Source organism: Tauraco erythrolophus, chromosome 9 (genome assembly GCF_009769465.1).
Source record: "Tauraco erythrolophus isolate bTauEry1 chromosome 9, bTauEry1.pri, whole genome shotgun sequence".
Classification (NCBI taxonomy): domain Eukaryota; kingdom Metazoa; phylum Chordata; class Aves; order Musophagiformes; family Musophagidae; genus Tauraco; species Tauraco erythrolophus.
Window position 1 is genome coordinate 37,046,897 of NC_141473.1, and position 15,366 is coordinate 37,062,262.

General features: G+C 41.3%; 1 protein-coding gene across 2 annotated transcripts in view; it reads left to right on the top strand.

Annotated features, from left to right (window-relative positions):
* The window catches only part of TET1 (tet methylcytosine dioxygenase 1), a 59,553-nt gene extending 45,436 nt beyond the window's left edge, over positions 1-14,117 (top strand). The window contains exons 10-12 of one of the 2 annotated variants that reach the window (XM_086616213.1): positions 5,975-5,995; positions 7,574-7,913; positions 12,878-14,117. In XM_086616213.1, coding sequence (XP_086472339.1) covers positions 5,975-5,995; positions 7,574-7,913; positions 12,878-14,019 — 1,503 coding nt within the window. In that variant the 3' untranslated portion in view covers positions 14,020-14,117. The remainder of the gene's footprint in view (positions 1-5,974; positions 5,996-7,573; positions 7,914-12,877) is intronic. The other variant, XM_086616212.1, reaches the window with a different exon arrangement.
* Positions 14,118-15,366: the final 1,249 nt, after the last annotated feature.

Sequence of the window (15,366 nt, forward strand, 5' to 3'; positions counted from 1 at the left end):
GGAGTCAGGTAACTACCATGATCTTTCAATCTCAGTATGAAAAGGAAACCCACAGATGTGGGGTTTTTGGTGTAGTTGTACCAAACACCTTGCAGGACTTCCTAGGGGGAAAATCAGGTGGGAATTACCCAGTTAAGTGATCTTTTAGAAATTGAGACCATAGTCATGAAGCAAGACAAGCTCAAAAGAGAAAAGATAAAATGAAACTGACCGTCTGGGTTTTTTAGTAGTAGAGCGTTGTAATGCTCCAAATAGCTAGGATGACTTCTTGTCCATCAGTGGAGGTAAGACTCAAGAATAACTTCTCTGTTGAAGGACGCCTGTCTGAAAAAGGAATCTACCTCAAATCTCTGCCTACTTAGAAAGCATCTTTTGTAAAATTCGGAAACAAAAAGTGAATTATGATGTTTCTGTGTTTTAATAAAATGTTGTGTTTACACATACACTTAACATTCAGCATTTGTGTGTAACAACAAAAAAATGACTGGAACAGCTGCTTAACATTAACTGTGTGCTTGTATGTTGGGCAAATGTCCGTTACTCTACAGTATGGAAGCAGGTCTCGGAATTCACCGGGAATGCCAGTCTTAGCAGACTGGTATTTTTGCCTAGCTTTGAATGCCACTTTATGCAGATATTCTGTAAGAAAATGCTGGAAGCTTACTTTGCAAAGTATTGGTAAGATGCTGTGAGTAAGCTCGTGTAAGTACAGTCACTTCAGAGCACAGGAAGCATGGGAATTCAGACCTCTTAAAGAACACAGATTTGGAAGTGAGACTTCCTTTGCACGACAATTTGCGTGGTATACCTTCTAATGAAATTTGATTTATGTATTCCCCAAATAATGATGTTCTGGTAAGTGCTGCATTGCCTCTTAAAGACAAAACGAAATGGAAACTGAGCCTGCTTCCCATTCTGCCATATTGCATCCCAGGAAAGTCGTAACTTATGGCCACAAGTGGCTGGAGAGACAATTAGCCCTTTTTTTGAGGAATGTATTGAGAAATAGTTCTACGAATGTATTTATCTGTAATCATCTGATGTAATTTCAGCTTCAGATTACACTTACAGGTGTTCATACCTTATTTCTGTGGACTGTACGTGGTGTGTTTGCAAGTAATTCCAAATCCAGGAAGCATGGAAAAATATGACCTGTGTAAGGTCACTGTGTAGGCCAGAATTTAAAACTGTCTTCCTGTCAAGTTCTGCCAAATTTTGTAAGTCTTGCAGAACATCGTCAAATCATTCTAACTGCTGAAAGCTATGCCGGACTCTGATTTTCATCAGATAGCTGGCTCACAACTGCTGCACACCTGATACTCTCTTTATCTGGATTTGGTATCTCTTTCTTTTAATACACTTGCAACAAAGGGCTGTACATAAAGAGGAAGCAGCAGTATTAACACTCAATGTATGTACTTGAATTGGGGTGTGGGAGGTGGGTTAGAGTTCCAAGTTACCGCGTGGTCTATATGCAGCCTTCGCAGTGAGAAGCTGTGGGTGGGACTGACAGGACACACAGTTTGCTATTAGTCTGTCCGAGGTGTGTCCTTACAGCGATACATGTTGGAAGCCTACAGCAAAGAATTTCCGTCGTTTTGCAGACAGGGTGATAGGACGTGCTGGGCTTTCTTCAATCTAGGTTGCTTTGATGATGGTCGAAATTAGGGCTGTTAATTTTAGCTCAACCAAATCTGGTAATAAAGTAGGAAAACTAGTGGTAAGAACACAAAAATAAATTACGATGTGTGATTTTTTGACAAGCCTGGTCACCTCCTGCATTCCCATTTAGTTCCAGAAGCTGCTTTGGCTACCTTCTTAGCTTGAAATACAGTATAATTTCTTCTAAGTCAGTGGTAATAATGATGGAGGGTCATTTACATCTTAACTATGACATATTTTGTCTGTAAAATGTACTTTGTGCAAGTAACACCCCTAACTGAGGTGACAGCTTTCATAGAGGTGATTGCTTTCTGATAACATGGTAATAATCAGAGCAAGAACGATTTGCACAAACCTCAAACATCCATCACATTACTCATATTTTTCTTTTGTATTTTGTTTATTTGATTTTTTCGATGGCAGTCACACCTTACAGTTTAGAGTCTCTACAAAGTGTATTTGTCATCTTGCACCTCGTTACCATTGGTACGATTTCTTCCCTTCCTTCTTGTTCTGACACAAAATGTTCATTTACAAAGCCAGAGGCTCCTCTCGACTGAAAAGGTTCAAACAAATGCCTTCTGAGATGGCACTTGTGAATGCTGTGAGCTCTGTCACCGCTGCGTAAGGCAGTAAGTGACATCTGTTCATTTTCTCCCTTTGGTTGCTGGTGAATCACTTCACTTTTACCACAAGTACGAAAGGATCGCTGCACAGTGCAGTGAAAATAAAGGAAAACCAGGATCTACTGAAATTATTTAAACCAGACACAGACGTGAGTTCAGCGAAGCACTTAAATGAGTTTAATGAGAAGCATGGAGTTTACTGCATGCTTAAAAGAATATATTAATTATCTAGTGAGCCGCCAATAATGATTTCCTTGCTCTGTCTGTCTCTGCCAAAATTGCAGAAAAGCATTCCTATATTTTTCTGGATATATCTGTTTTGATGATCAGGATCAGCTGCATTATTTGTATGTGACCCTTAAAATAAATGAGACTCTGATTTTTGTTAGCAGTGGGGGGAAAAAAGTCTTGGGAATGTCTTCAGTAGAGAGAAGATAGCACAGTCTGTTTTAACTTACATAAATTGAGGATTACCATGGCAGATTTGATTTGCGGAACATCTTTGCTGGCTAGCAGAATCACGCCCCAAATTTAGCAGAGCTGATTTTTGGTAGAAAAGCTAAAAATAAAAATTAGTATTCCCTGTTTGCTCGGTAGTAGAATGAAGACACTTGGCAGTTCTACAGAGGTGTAAAAGAACGTGTTTATCTGAAAGAAGCAAAAATACTTTCTGCCTATGAATGGAGTTTTTTTTAAGAACCTTTAAGGCAGTAAGTATACCATCCATTTTTACTCCGACTCTTTTGCCATCTTTTAACGTTCTCCTAAGGGCCAGTGATGTACGTTACAGCTGCGGTGTTAGGGTGCAGTGTTCCTTGTGGGTATGAAGCTGGACCATAAATGAGCAACACACAGATAAAAGCTTTATAGTTATTAATGGAGTCTGTGAAATGTAAGTCTGTTTCTTTACGGGGTTAGCTGCAAAGGATCACATTCTTCATACCCGTGTGAATCCCTGTAAGTCACTGACATACAGCGATTTACAGTGATGGGAACAAAATGGTTAACCAAGACTTTGCTTGTTCTGTAGCATCTATATGGGTTGTTGCTCATTCTATGGGGCATGTTGCCCTTTCAGCTGGGGTTGAGGAAGGAGAGAGACCAGCTGCAATTATGTGTAATCACTTGTGCCACAGTCTGTAGCAGGCACTGTGGAAGAAGGGGACAAAGATAAATCCATGCTTCAAGGGCAGCTACAATATAAAACTTATTATTGGCAGCGGAACTAAGTAATATCAATCAGCAATTCATCAACAATCTTCCTGATTTATTGAAAAAAAAAAAAATCCTCTCCTCTTCCAATAACTAACTGTATTTCTGTAGTTCTCGCTCATCAAGTTGTTGCATGTAGGTCCGTGTCTTTGCAATAAATGAGTGTGTCTGTGAGGGGTCTGACTGCGTTCTGTGCCATGCCCACTGCCTGGTTTGTGAGCTACGGAAGCGCTGGGTGCTTCAGTTGATGGTTCAGATTGTGACTAATAGGAGAAGAGATAAACCCCACAGGGCTGTCATGGAAGGGTTTTGGTTGCTGTTCTTTATGTTGTGAAAACAAAGAAACATGGTAGTCGTTCTGGGGCTTTGTGCTGTGAAGAAACACTAGTTTACAAAGCAATGTTTAGATCCAAACTAACCCCTCAACTTTTACTGAAAAGTAAATAACTGATGGTTCTAGGACACAAAAGCAGAGCACCTTGGAGCCCCACACGGCACCTGCTGCTTTCCACCTGCAAAGGGAAGATGAGCCTGGGAAACTTGATTCCATCTTTCATGTTCAGAAAGGCTGTTTGACGGCTTTGCTGAAACTCAAATTTAAAACACCAGTTCTTACGCTCTAGTGGAAAAGGCTACATCATTTCTACATGCAAAGTTCAAGAGGACAAAGGCAGATCTGAGAGTCCCAGGATTAATGCTCTGGGAGCTGTGTGGCTACAAATGTTTCTCTGGAGATCAATGGAGGGAATTTCATGGAGTTCATGGGTGCATTTTAAGTTTAAAAGAAATGAAGTTTTACAAATATGCAAGTTTTACCATGACATCACTAAACCCAGAATAGGTAATGGTTTTGGTCACCAAGCACGCTGGAAACCTAAACAAACCACTTGGCCAACACTTTCTTTGGCGTTTGAGCATCCTGGATGATTTAGCCGCGTGTTCTGGAAAAAGTATTGAGAGTAGCAGGATACGCAGAGTCTGTGATGTTCTCGTGTTCGGGTTTAACTCTGGTCAGTTTGCAGGACAGTGTTGGGAGCAATGGAAAATGTTGCTTTTAACTTCTCAGTGGTAGCTTCTCTTTTAAGTTTCTTAATGGAATATTTTGCACAGATTTGAATATTGGAGTGGCTTTTGAAATGGATGCTTCTCATTTGGCGGATTACTCTACTTCAGCTGTAAATAGCTGGCTTATCTGTAGGGCCTTAGTTCGTAGCTGGTTTCTGCATAACATTAACTTTTCAGTTACCCACTCGCCGTTGCGTCCTTCCTTTTACATTAAAACATATTATGGGGGACACTGACCTCGACATTTTATGGATATTAAATTTGCTGTCATGGCATTTGGGCTGTAGGTGTACTGGTCTGCAGGGTTTTAACAGAATTTTTAATAGGCATGAATGTCTGAACGTTCCGTATTCTAACTCAGTGTTTCATATATCGTGTGTGTTGGAGTTGACTGTACTTTCAACATAGTTCTGCCAATATCCTGCAGCCCTCCTCTTCTTCACTTCCTCAAAACCGTTCTGTAGCTTTCTTGTTCTAAAGAGGGTGTTGGCTTTGGGACAGTTCTGCTTAAAAGAGGTTGTCCTTCAGCCAGTACGAGCCTTGATTTTTTGTCTCTGCTTGTATGCTCTCCCCTGGGCCAAGCACTGTGAAAACGTAGAGCTAATCTACCTTTGCCTAATTGTAAGTCAGACAAAGGTGATTAATATACTTTTAGGAGTAAATCTTTTTATGGAAAAGCATAAATCTAATAAATGTACAAAATCAGTTTTTCATGAAAGTGTCTGGTGACACGCATGAAAATGTAGAACTGTAAGTTGGACGAGGGTCTCCATTTTCAAAATAAGAAAGGTTGTGAATTGAATCTTCAAGGTTTGGACATTGTGAATGGGACCAGACACAGGCTGGACAGAATATTTTAAAAGACAAGTGAGAATCACCCAGTTTCTGATGAGAACAAGGGGGAGCTACGCCCCTCCATGCTTATTTTATTACTACTTTTGTTTTTAATTTAGAAGGGGAGTGTTGGGCTTCCTAAGGACATGAGTCATATGTAATTGTGCTCTCTGTATGTCCTACCCTTTCTCACCCGACAAACTTCAACCAGATTTCACTGAACTTTGCAGAAATTTTAATTCTTTGGACATTTTTAACCTCTTGTTCCAAGTTGTGAAATTTCACTGTTGGGGAGATGGATCCAGGTTGACTCTGCCATTGAGGCAGTGGCCCGGTCCTCGCAGACGCAGCCCCAGGTTAATCTGTGTGCACCTGGTGGCCACCGAGCTTCAGCTGGGCCTTGCGTCCGCTGGCTGCTGCCCAGCGGAGGTGGTAGCAGGGCATGAAATTGGAGCAGGGGTAACGGTGCTGGGGTCGGGCATGTGGGAGCGCGGGGACGGAGAAGTCCGTAGGGAACCAGGCGTCATTCGCTGCTCATGGAACAACTTGTTGTTTTTTCTAAATCTTCCTCGTAGTCCAGAGGCTGCCCAGTAGAGGTAAGTACGCATGGAGCAAGCACATCAGTGAGCGCTACTCATCAGCTTCTAATTGCCCCTTCACTCTGCCTTCTAAGAGCCCTTCTCTCGATCCTTTCAAATGCCACCTGAAAAGCTCCTCTCCTTTGTCTGTGCCCCTCAAGTTTTCTCCTTTTGCTGCTCTGCGACTGTCAAGCTTTGCATATAGCTATTTATAAAGCCCTAACCACCACCCTATTGATTTAGGATTTTTAGTTTGTGATTCCGTAATTTTATTGTTCTGGAAATAATTGTGTGATGCCTTTATGTGAAAGCTGTGCTATAAAATAAAAAATGTTTGTTTTTTCCCCCCCTCTAAATACTACTATTCTTCTCCTCTGGAATGTAAGGCATGGTGATGAGATTCTGGGAAATTGGATTAACTGTTTATGACAGGCATCACATTCAGCCTACACAATGATGGAGTGATAACGTTTCCGTTCAGGGAGTATCATCTCATCCTTGGATGGCGCTCAAATCTCTCTCTGTGTGTAGTTAGCAACTCCCTGTGAAATAGCAGCTGAACTGAGCCATGATGTCAGTGCACAGCCTCCTCGTAACGTAGTGAAAAACGTAGTCTCTTACCAACGTAATCGATAAAACTGTAAATGGCACGACAATTTGCACGTGCTCGTGCATGTGAAACCGTCGCCATCCCTTGGAAAGCAGAGCTTGGAGCCAGCACGCACACCGCTGGTTTTAGCACTTCTTCCAAGGTGAAGGGTTAATAGTAATAGTGGCCAGAACTCTAGAAGTGCTGCAGAGGTTCAGCAGCGATTTGGAAAAACTATAGGAGGAAAACTGCTGCAGTGAGTTTGAATATTTATCCATGTTTCCGATGTGCCCTTATCAAACTGGATCGAACCAGCGTTCTCCTCTCGGCTCCAGTATCTCACAAAACGTAATTTAAGAAAGTAAGTAGGTCAGGGGCCTAAGAGAAACCAAACTATTGCCGGGTCTCACGACATCATCGCAGCAGGCGGGCAGCGTTGGGGAAGGGTGTTAAATTAAGACAGTGCGTGTAAAGAGGGAGGGAGGGAGGGAGAGCTGAGATTTGCTAAAACGCAGAGCAGAATGAGCAACTGTTTGTGGGGGTTTTTCATTTGCCAGCCGAAACAAAAACAGTTCCATGTCACAGAAACATCTTGTTCAATCCCAAAATAATATTTTCTTTTTTCTTATTTTTTAGTCCTTAAAAATTAATCTGCACATCAAATAGGTATTAAAAAAAATCTGAATGCTTAAAAATTTACAGTATATTTACAGCTCAGATTATTTACCAAGGTCAGCACATATTTGTGGATAGTGTAAGTGGAGCCAAAGTTTCTTTTTTCCTGTCCCAGACATGTGCCTTGATCTTATTCTTCAAGGACCAATGATTTTTCTCCATCAGCATAAATCAAACAAAACGTTTGTCAGATGTTTGCATTTGAAAGACCCATAGTGTGGAGGCCATAAAATAGGAGAAAACAATCAAGTCTAGGATGACTGCCTAAAAATTTAAGTAACTTCTGGGTTTAAGTGTGTGATTGTATTGGTAAATATTTCTGTTCTTGCCAGGTCTGTACGTTAACAAAGGAAGATAACCGGAGAGTGGGGGTGATTCCAAGCGATGAACAGCTCCATGTGTTACCTCTTTACAAAATTTCACAAACAGACGAATTCGGCACTGAAGAGGGACTGGAAGCGAAGATAAAAGCCGGAGCCATACAGGTGCTCACAGCTTTTCCCAGAGAAGTACGAATGTTAGCGGAGCCTCTCAGAGCTACAAAGAAAAAGAAACCAGACACAAGGAGGACCCCGACTGAAAAGCAGCCATTAGTAGATAAAAAATATTCAACACCGGTAAAGCTGAAAACTGAAGCCCCAGAAAGTCTTGGCAACACGTTGCATTGTTTAGGTGAGTGGTGCTCGTTACATTCTGCCAGTCTCTTCTGGTACCGTGTTGCCTCTTACCTGTTGGAGGGAAAGGAAAAGCTCCTTAATACTTAGCTTTATAGAACACTTGGATATTCTGCATTTTAGGGGCTAATGAACAAGTGATGGTAGTCAGTATTTTCTCTTGGCACAGGGAAAAAAAACAGGTGATTGGCCGAAAATAAGTTTGTGGTGGTGTGTTAGCACCAGTGAAATATTTCCAAGTTCCCTTATTCTCATAAATAATGGCAGTGGGATCATCTTGAAATACTGTTGTAGGAATGTTTATCTACGTAACGGACATGAATTTCTGTCCTTTGAAAGTGCAAGAACTGTGTTACTCACTTCATCTGAAAGACAATGGCTTTCTCAGAGTCCGAGTTGATGGTTATTTCTTATCAGCGGCATGGACATGCTGCAAAGCGAGTGGGTTTTATCTTATAAATATTCCCTGAATAATTCCTGAATTATATTCTCCAATTATTCCCTGAAATATTATTGGCAGGGGCCAGCGAGGTGGAACCTGCCAGCAGCCAGGTCAAAGATATGCCATGTTTTTTCTGTTAAAGACGACTGCGGCCGGAGCCTTCTGCTGCACCACGTGTCTGTGCGACAGAGTCGGGATGTGCCTGCGCGGCGTAGAGTGGTTTTGATGGGGGTTGCCATTCCTGAGGGTTGGATTTGAGACCGGTGCTTCAGCGGATAGAACTATTCTGTGGGACTTTGCAGTAATAAGAAGTAGAAAAGAAGGAAGAGGCGGAGGAAGCCATGGACTTAGATTCTGTGATTAGAGGGGAAAAAAAAGAATAAAAGGAATTAAAGCATAGCCTGCCTGCTTCTTATCTGCTGCTATAATTTTGAATTTTATTTCATGAGAGACATCCATATATATATAGTAGATTTAAGGGGAGGAATAACAGTTAAATGTATTTAGAAGAGCATCTGCATTGGAGGGGGGATTAAAAAAAACCCCATTTGACACATTTTCGTAATTTGCTCTCAGCACCCTGCTCTGTTTCAGTAGAGGAATCAGGGCAGCCCATAAGCATTGCATACAGCAAGGTGGAATATGAACAAGAAAAGCAGTGTCACTGACACACACGCACATACCCCCGCCCTAGGAAATTAGGACAGACATTCCGTTAATCTACGTTCAAGTTTGGGATACACAGTCCGAGCTTTGAAACAAATACAAAAAGACTCCCTCAGGCTGAGGACAACATCCAGCAGTAACTCTGAAGCAGTGATTAATAACTTCCATCGTGCTTGGGGTGGACTGGAAGTCCTGGAAGCACTAGAGAGCTCTGGTTTTGGAAGGAATTCTGGAATTGTCTGGTCTCACTGGAAAGTTGTTTCGAAACACTGATATAGTTATGAACCGCCTGCCTGTATATATGACAGGGTAGTTACAAATAGGCACGGCTTCGATACCTGAAAACCATGCCTTTAACAAACAATACGATGTCCAGAGTTGTGCCGTATGCTTTGGGAACAGAGAAGTTTTTTCCTTGAATGTGCAAAAATAATAAAATAACTGTGTAAACAAGCCAACTTACATAATTTGTTTTGACTTCGAAGTATTTTGGTAAAGTAATTTAAAACGGCTGCTGATAAAAATATGTCAGAGAGTGAAGAAGAAATACTTTTATGAGTGAGGAAGTTGTTCAGAGATGGAAAAATAAGAACATGAGTAGAAATATTTAGTTTCTGTCATCAAAGCGCAGGTTTTGTCATGGAAGTTTTGACAGCATAATCCCTCAGAAGAGATGTCAACACTATAATCCCCAAACCTGCTGATGGCACGTATTGCTGCACTTGGCCACGTGAACAATTCCAAAGAGGCTTCACTAACTGGGCAGCGGTGGCAGAGGAAGTTCAGGTTTGCGATGGGGAAGGTGGCGTCCTCTGCAGGAGCTAATAACTTGAACCGCTTCTGCACATCGTTTGTGTTTGTTCTAGTCATACAGGATGATGGCTGTGTGTCCCTGTAAAGACCTCAGCACGCTGCTGCTGCGCTGCCCCTGCCCCACAGTAAAATGCAGAGATGTGTGAATTCTGAATTTAGAATGCTGCAGTATTAGAGTGCTTATAGGGGATCAGTCGCTGATTAGTTCTTCCCGTTCTGCCAGTGGCAGGTATTGTTTTTTCCTGAGGAATGGAAAATTTTAATCTAGTTGAGATTGTTGAGCTCAATATGAAAACAAAATCAAAGGGCCTGTGAGACAGAGGAGTTGAAACTAGACTGTCCGGTAGTCACTCCTGATGGTAAAGTAGAGCGAACAACTGATGATTTAAACCAGGACCCCTTCATATTAATAGTGGCATTCCATTCTAGTCACACCATTTAAACACAAACCAAAAGACAAAGATTTGAAAAAAAGTCAAAAGAGAGAAATGGGAAGGAAAAAGAAACCCACTGGCTACAGTTTTAGGTAAGCTGTGGATTAAGTGCTTCTAAAGGGTGTGTTAAGTAGGTCGGATACTACTGTGACGTTTTCTCCTAACGCAAGAACAAGAGAATACTTAACTACACTTCAACTGTGAAGGAGAAGGTGTTGATAAAATGGTACATGTAATGTACAGAACTCAACTCACTGAGGAGGACAAGAGCTTAGAATATCAGTTTTGCTTTTTAAACAGTAAAAAGAACATGGAGAATGTGTAATTAGATCAGATGAGGTAACTGGTATATATTGTCAGCCATGTTTTCTCCCTTTGGCATTGCTCGGGAGGACCACGAAGGAGGCACAAGGCCGGCTATGCCGTCTTGCCTGTTGTGTAGATGTAGTATGTTCTTTTGAAAGAGACCTGGCCGTCATTTCAGAGCCATTGCGGTATCCCCCAGCTGGAAGGCTTGAGAGACGACGCTAACTTGAATGTCTTCACCACATGGAGAACTGGAAATTCAAAGGGGGTGAGAGAGGACACTCTTGTCCTCTGTACTGTCTTTACCTGGCAGCAGAGATGGTGGTGAGGAGGACCTTGAGTGCTGAAGACAGAGTAAGTCGGCCTGGGAGAGCGTGCATACGTGAAGACTCGGTTTGAGTCTCAGCTGCCGATCCTGTGTAGAAGCACTGTGTATTGAATAGGGCGCGCTTGTGACGCACCTTTGGCCAACAGCAAGCAGCACAACAGTTAATTTTTGCGTTTGTGCTAACGCTGAGAGCCTTTGCAATCTTCAGTTGCGACAAAATAAAGGTACAGGCCTTACATCCTTCCTTGTGTAGTCCTGTCATTTAGCCACATTATTCTGGACAAGTAGGCTTTACAGACGGAAAGGTTGCTTTAGTCTCCGTAAATACTAGCAATTCTTCTTGGCCCGTACTGGATAGAACAGCAGATGAGCCACCAACTTAGAGACCGTTTCTGAGCTGGCCACAGCAGAGTGGTCCTTCAGCCAGCAGTTCCCAGGGGAGGCACACCAGGCTCTGTTTGAACAGGAGGTATCCCTGGGGAGAAACGCCGACCGTTAACGGATTTCCCTCTACCCATATATTTGAATCGACTTCTTTTAATCTCTACTGCTGTGCCCTGCAGAGCGAGGGGCTGCTGGTAAGTGGTGAGGAATTCAGTGGAGCCACTATCGTTTCGAGAGTGCTGTGGGTTGTTAAAACTTATTTTCAGAGAATGTGGGTCTCTCTTCAGAGACACTCCGCAGTGCAGCGTGTTTCAGATCTTTTGGAGGAAGGCATTGGTCTCGGGTGAAATGCTTTGAGTTTGATTTCACAGAAAAGGTTTTTAAAGAGTTGATGCAGTTTCCTTATGTCCCTCCGCAACTTCAGTATTTGCATAGTAACAATTATGTCCGTAATTTATCCCACTTTGCCTTTTTTTGTGTTCCAATTGAAAGAATGTTTTTTAATCCATCACTATTTATAAATTATTAGAGGACAGAATAGAGGAAAGAATAGTTCTTCTATATTTGGTAAAGCAATTAAACATTCTGTGTATTTGCGGAACACACAAGAAACACTGACAGCAGCGATCTTTTATGAGAATACACGAGAGCTCCCTGTGGGGTGCTGGTTTGCCAGAAAAACATGCGCAAAGCGATTTCAGGGCACAATGCGAAGCCAATCACAGTTGATGGAATTCTTTCCCATTTCTTCAGTGGACTCTGGATTTAACTTATCCATGATTAGAATAAGTCATTTGAGGAGACTGTTCCACAAACAAGTGCAACTGCCGGGTGCCAGGACTAGAAGTTGATTAGGGAGCTGACATAAATTGAATGAGTATGTTGCCACAAAGATCTGAAATAATTAATGTGTGGCAATTAGGTGGGAGGACAGCGAATCACGTGATGCAGCTTTGTAAGGATGGATTTACCTGCAGTATGTTGCCAGATATTTTTTGTTTGTTTGTCTGAAAGAAAATGTCCGAGTAGCTACTTGTTAGTGCACAAATTGTAATTCAGTAACTTTTTTTGCTGTGTGGACAAGATCATAAACACGCTTTTTCCTTTGATCGTAATATGGGGTTAAGGCAACCAAGAATTGATTGTTCCATAGGATTATCTTCAGACAGACTAAATTTCATCGGTTATGTAAACTATTTTATATAGTGCTCCCTGCCAGCCCGGGCAGTGCTGGAGGCCGGCAGTCAGCTGCTGGGCAGCACGGGTGTAGAACTGAGCTGTGTGAGCCAGGACCGAGTGGTTATTTGATTTTACCTGTTGATTTTGTTCATCCCTCTGTGAAACACCTTTCTCTTGATACACCAGCAGTCCGACTGGAAAAGTTTAAGGTGTTACTTCAGCAAGGTTATGATGTACGTACTTACAGTCATAGAGATGTTCTTAAAAAGCTAAAAATAACCATTTTGAGAAATCTATAGCCATGGTGTGTATCTTCCATATTACAAAGCAAGTATAAAAATACTATAAAAGGTATATTTTATTAACTAAGTGAGGAAAAGTACTTACGCTTTGGTGTGCATTTTTTTTAGGGAACAAAACAGATGCTTTAAAACCTGGAATAAAAACGGAGGCTTCCGATCACCTCTATGCCATGAAACATACTTCAAACACTACTAAAAATTGCGCCCTCTTAAAACAGTATTCGGCTTCCTCCCCTTTTAAGGTGGATGGTTTACATCCGTATTCATCTTTAGCACATAAGCCTGGCATAACGGCAGTGACTAATCTTCAACAAGATTTTTCAGTTCCCTACGGGTATTTTGAATGCAGTAGTAAGCAACCTCACGTGACCCCTTACGTTAATTGTAAGAACTTTGATGTGTCGGTCAAAGATTATACTGGAATTTTGCTGAACGATAAGATGAATGGTGTGCCGCCGATTCTTCCAGAGGTCACTGCTCCAGGCCCCCCAGCCCATAAAGACCCCCTGCCCACGATACTTGAACATCCGCCGGACAAACAGAATTGTCAGCTTCAGTTAGACAATTCTCCTTCTTCACAGATGATCAGCTCTTGTGATTCGTCAGTACCGCTGAGCTCTCCAGCAAAGGACGCAGTCGGAAGCGAAACCGACTGTTCCCATGGATGCCCAATGGAAAAGGGCAGCTCCCATCGAGAACAGATGTGCGATTTTGACTGTGCTGATGAAAAGCAAAACAGTGCACTGGGACAACCGACTGATGCTGAAGAGAAAGCTGAGGAAATGTGGTCAGACAGCGAGCACAATTTTTTGGATGATGACATTGGCGGGGTCGCTGTGGCACCTTCTCATGGTTCTATCTTAATTGAATGCGCAAGACGTGAACTCCACGCCACCACACCTATCAAAAAACCCAACCGCAATCACCCCACAAGGATTTCTTTAGTTTTCTACCAACACAAAAATTTAAATGAGCCAAAACATGGTTTAGCCATGTGGGAAGCAAAGATGGCTGAGAGGGCGAAAGAAAAAGAAAAGGAAGCAGAAAGATTAGGGATGGAGAATACTGAACTCAACTCTAGCAGCAGGAAAACAAAGCAAACAAGTGAAAACAGAGATATTTTTTATGAAGACAATGAGTTCAACCAAATCCCATCACGCAGAGCATTAACAGTAACTAAGGATAACGTGATAACAGTGTCTTCTTACGCCCTGACGCGAGTTGCGGGGCCTTACAACCATTGGGCGTAGGTGTTGCTATCGAACACCTCCTCCTGGTGCCGTGCTACACAGCGTTTCTTTAAGGTGCTGTTAAAGAACAAGTCTCGTGTCGTTTACTCTTTGCTCATCTCAACCATTTTAAGGCTGAGGTAAAAAAAAAACAGGGGGGGGATTTCTTCTTAAACTGTGACTTTAACATTTGGTGGTGCTCAAGCACATTTTAAGCAAAAAAAAAAAAAGTTGTATAGTTTTAATACATTCTAAAAAAGATTTTGTTTAGGTTATTAACCTTGATTGAATCATTCAGTTTATTACCTTTAGGAATTTATATTTTGGTGCTTTAAATCAAGTCCGTTTACTACAAAAATCATTTATAGGAATTTTAACAGGTTCACGTTTTATGGTGTTAAATCAAGTTATACAGTAATAGCTCTACACAGCTCTTGGTGCTTAACCACATCAAACAGTTAAAAATAAATAAGCTGAATTATTACTTCATGGTGCCATTGCTTTAACAACTTCCAACCATTGCTATATAGTCCAAATTGCAGATGAATCCTTTAGAGAACCAATGAATTTTTTTCTCTAGGTTTGTCACTATGTATGAAACCAAGTTGTTGGTGATGATGGCTGGAAGTTGTTTTTAAGCTGTAAATATATATTTTAAAAGCACTTTCTATTTTTAAAATTAACTTGAAATAGTATAGTATAAGGATCATATTGTCTAAGGTTTGTGCATACTCTACAGAAGAAATCATTTTATTCTTGCTGTGTAGAGTTCCATATTGTTACAGCTGCAGTATGTATGCTCATAGCATATGTGATTGTTTTTAGACTCGCCTTTTTTCATCCGAGATTTTATGTTGCATATAAACAACAGTTATGAAATACAGAAACTTTTATGACTTTCAAGAGAGTGTACAAACATGAAATTAGGAGACGTCTTGTCAATACGTGTGTTGCGACTGGGAGTTACGAACATTACTTGGTTTTTCAAAGGCAGCGTTTCTTATGATTTCTTTGAGCAATAAGTGCGTAAGTCTCATTTGTTTGGAGCATTATAAGTTACCGTGACAACCAAATGTTCCTAATGCCTCAGGGGTAGGATTGTTTTGAGATAAAAAAAATACCCCCTAGAGTTGCCTTATTCTATTCTGGGAAAAAAAAAATAATTTGGGGAAAACACAAAGGAAGTGTTGGAAAAGTATGAGATTTCTAATATTTAACAGCAAATTTTTCATGAAGAATAACCGATCTGTAATTCACCAGCTTTCTAAGTTCAGTTTTTTCACAAAAATGTTTTGTAAATTTTTTAAGTGATTTATACATTTCATGTAGAAAGGGTTGTATTCTTCCTTACAAACATACGAAATTTGT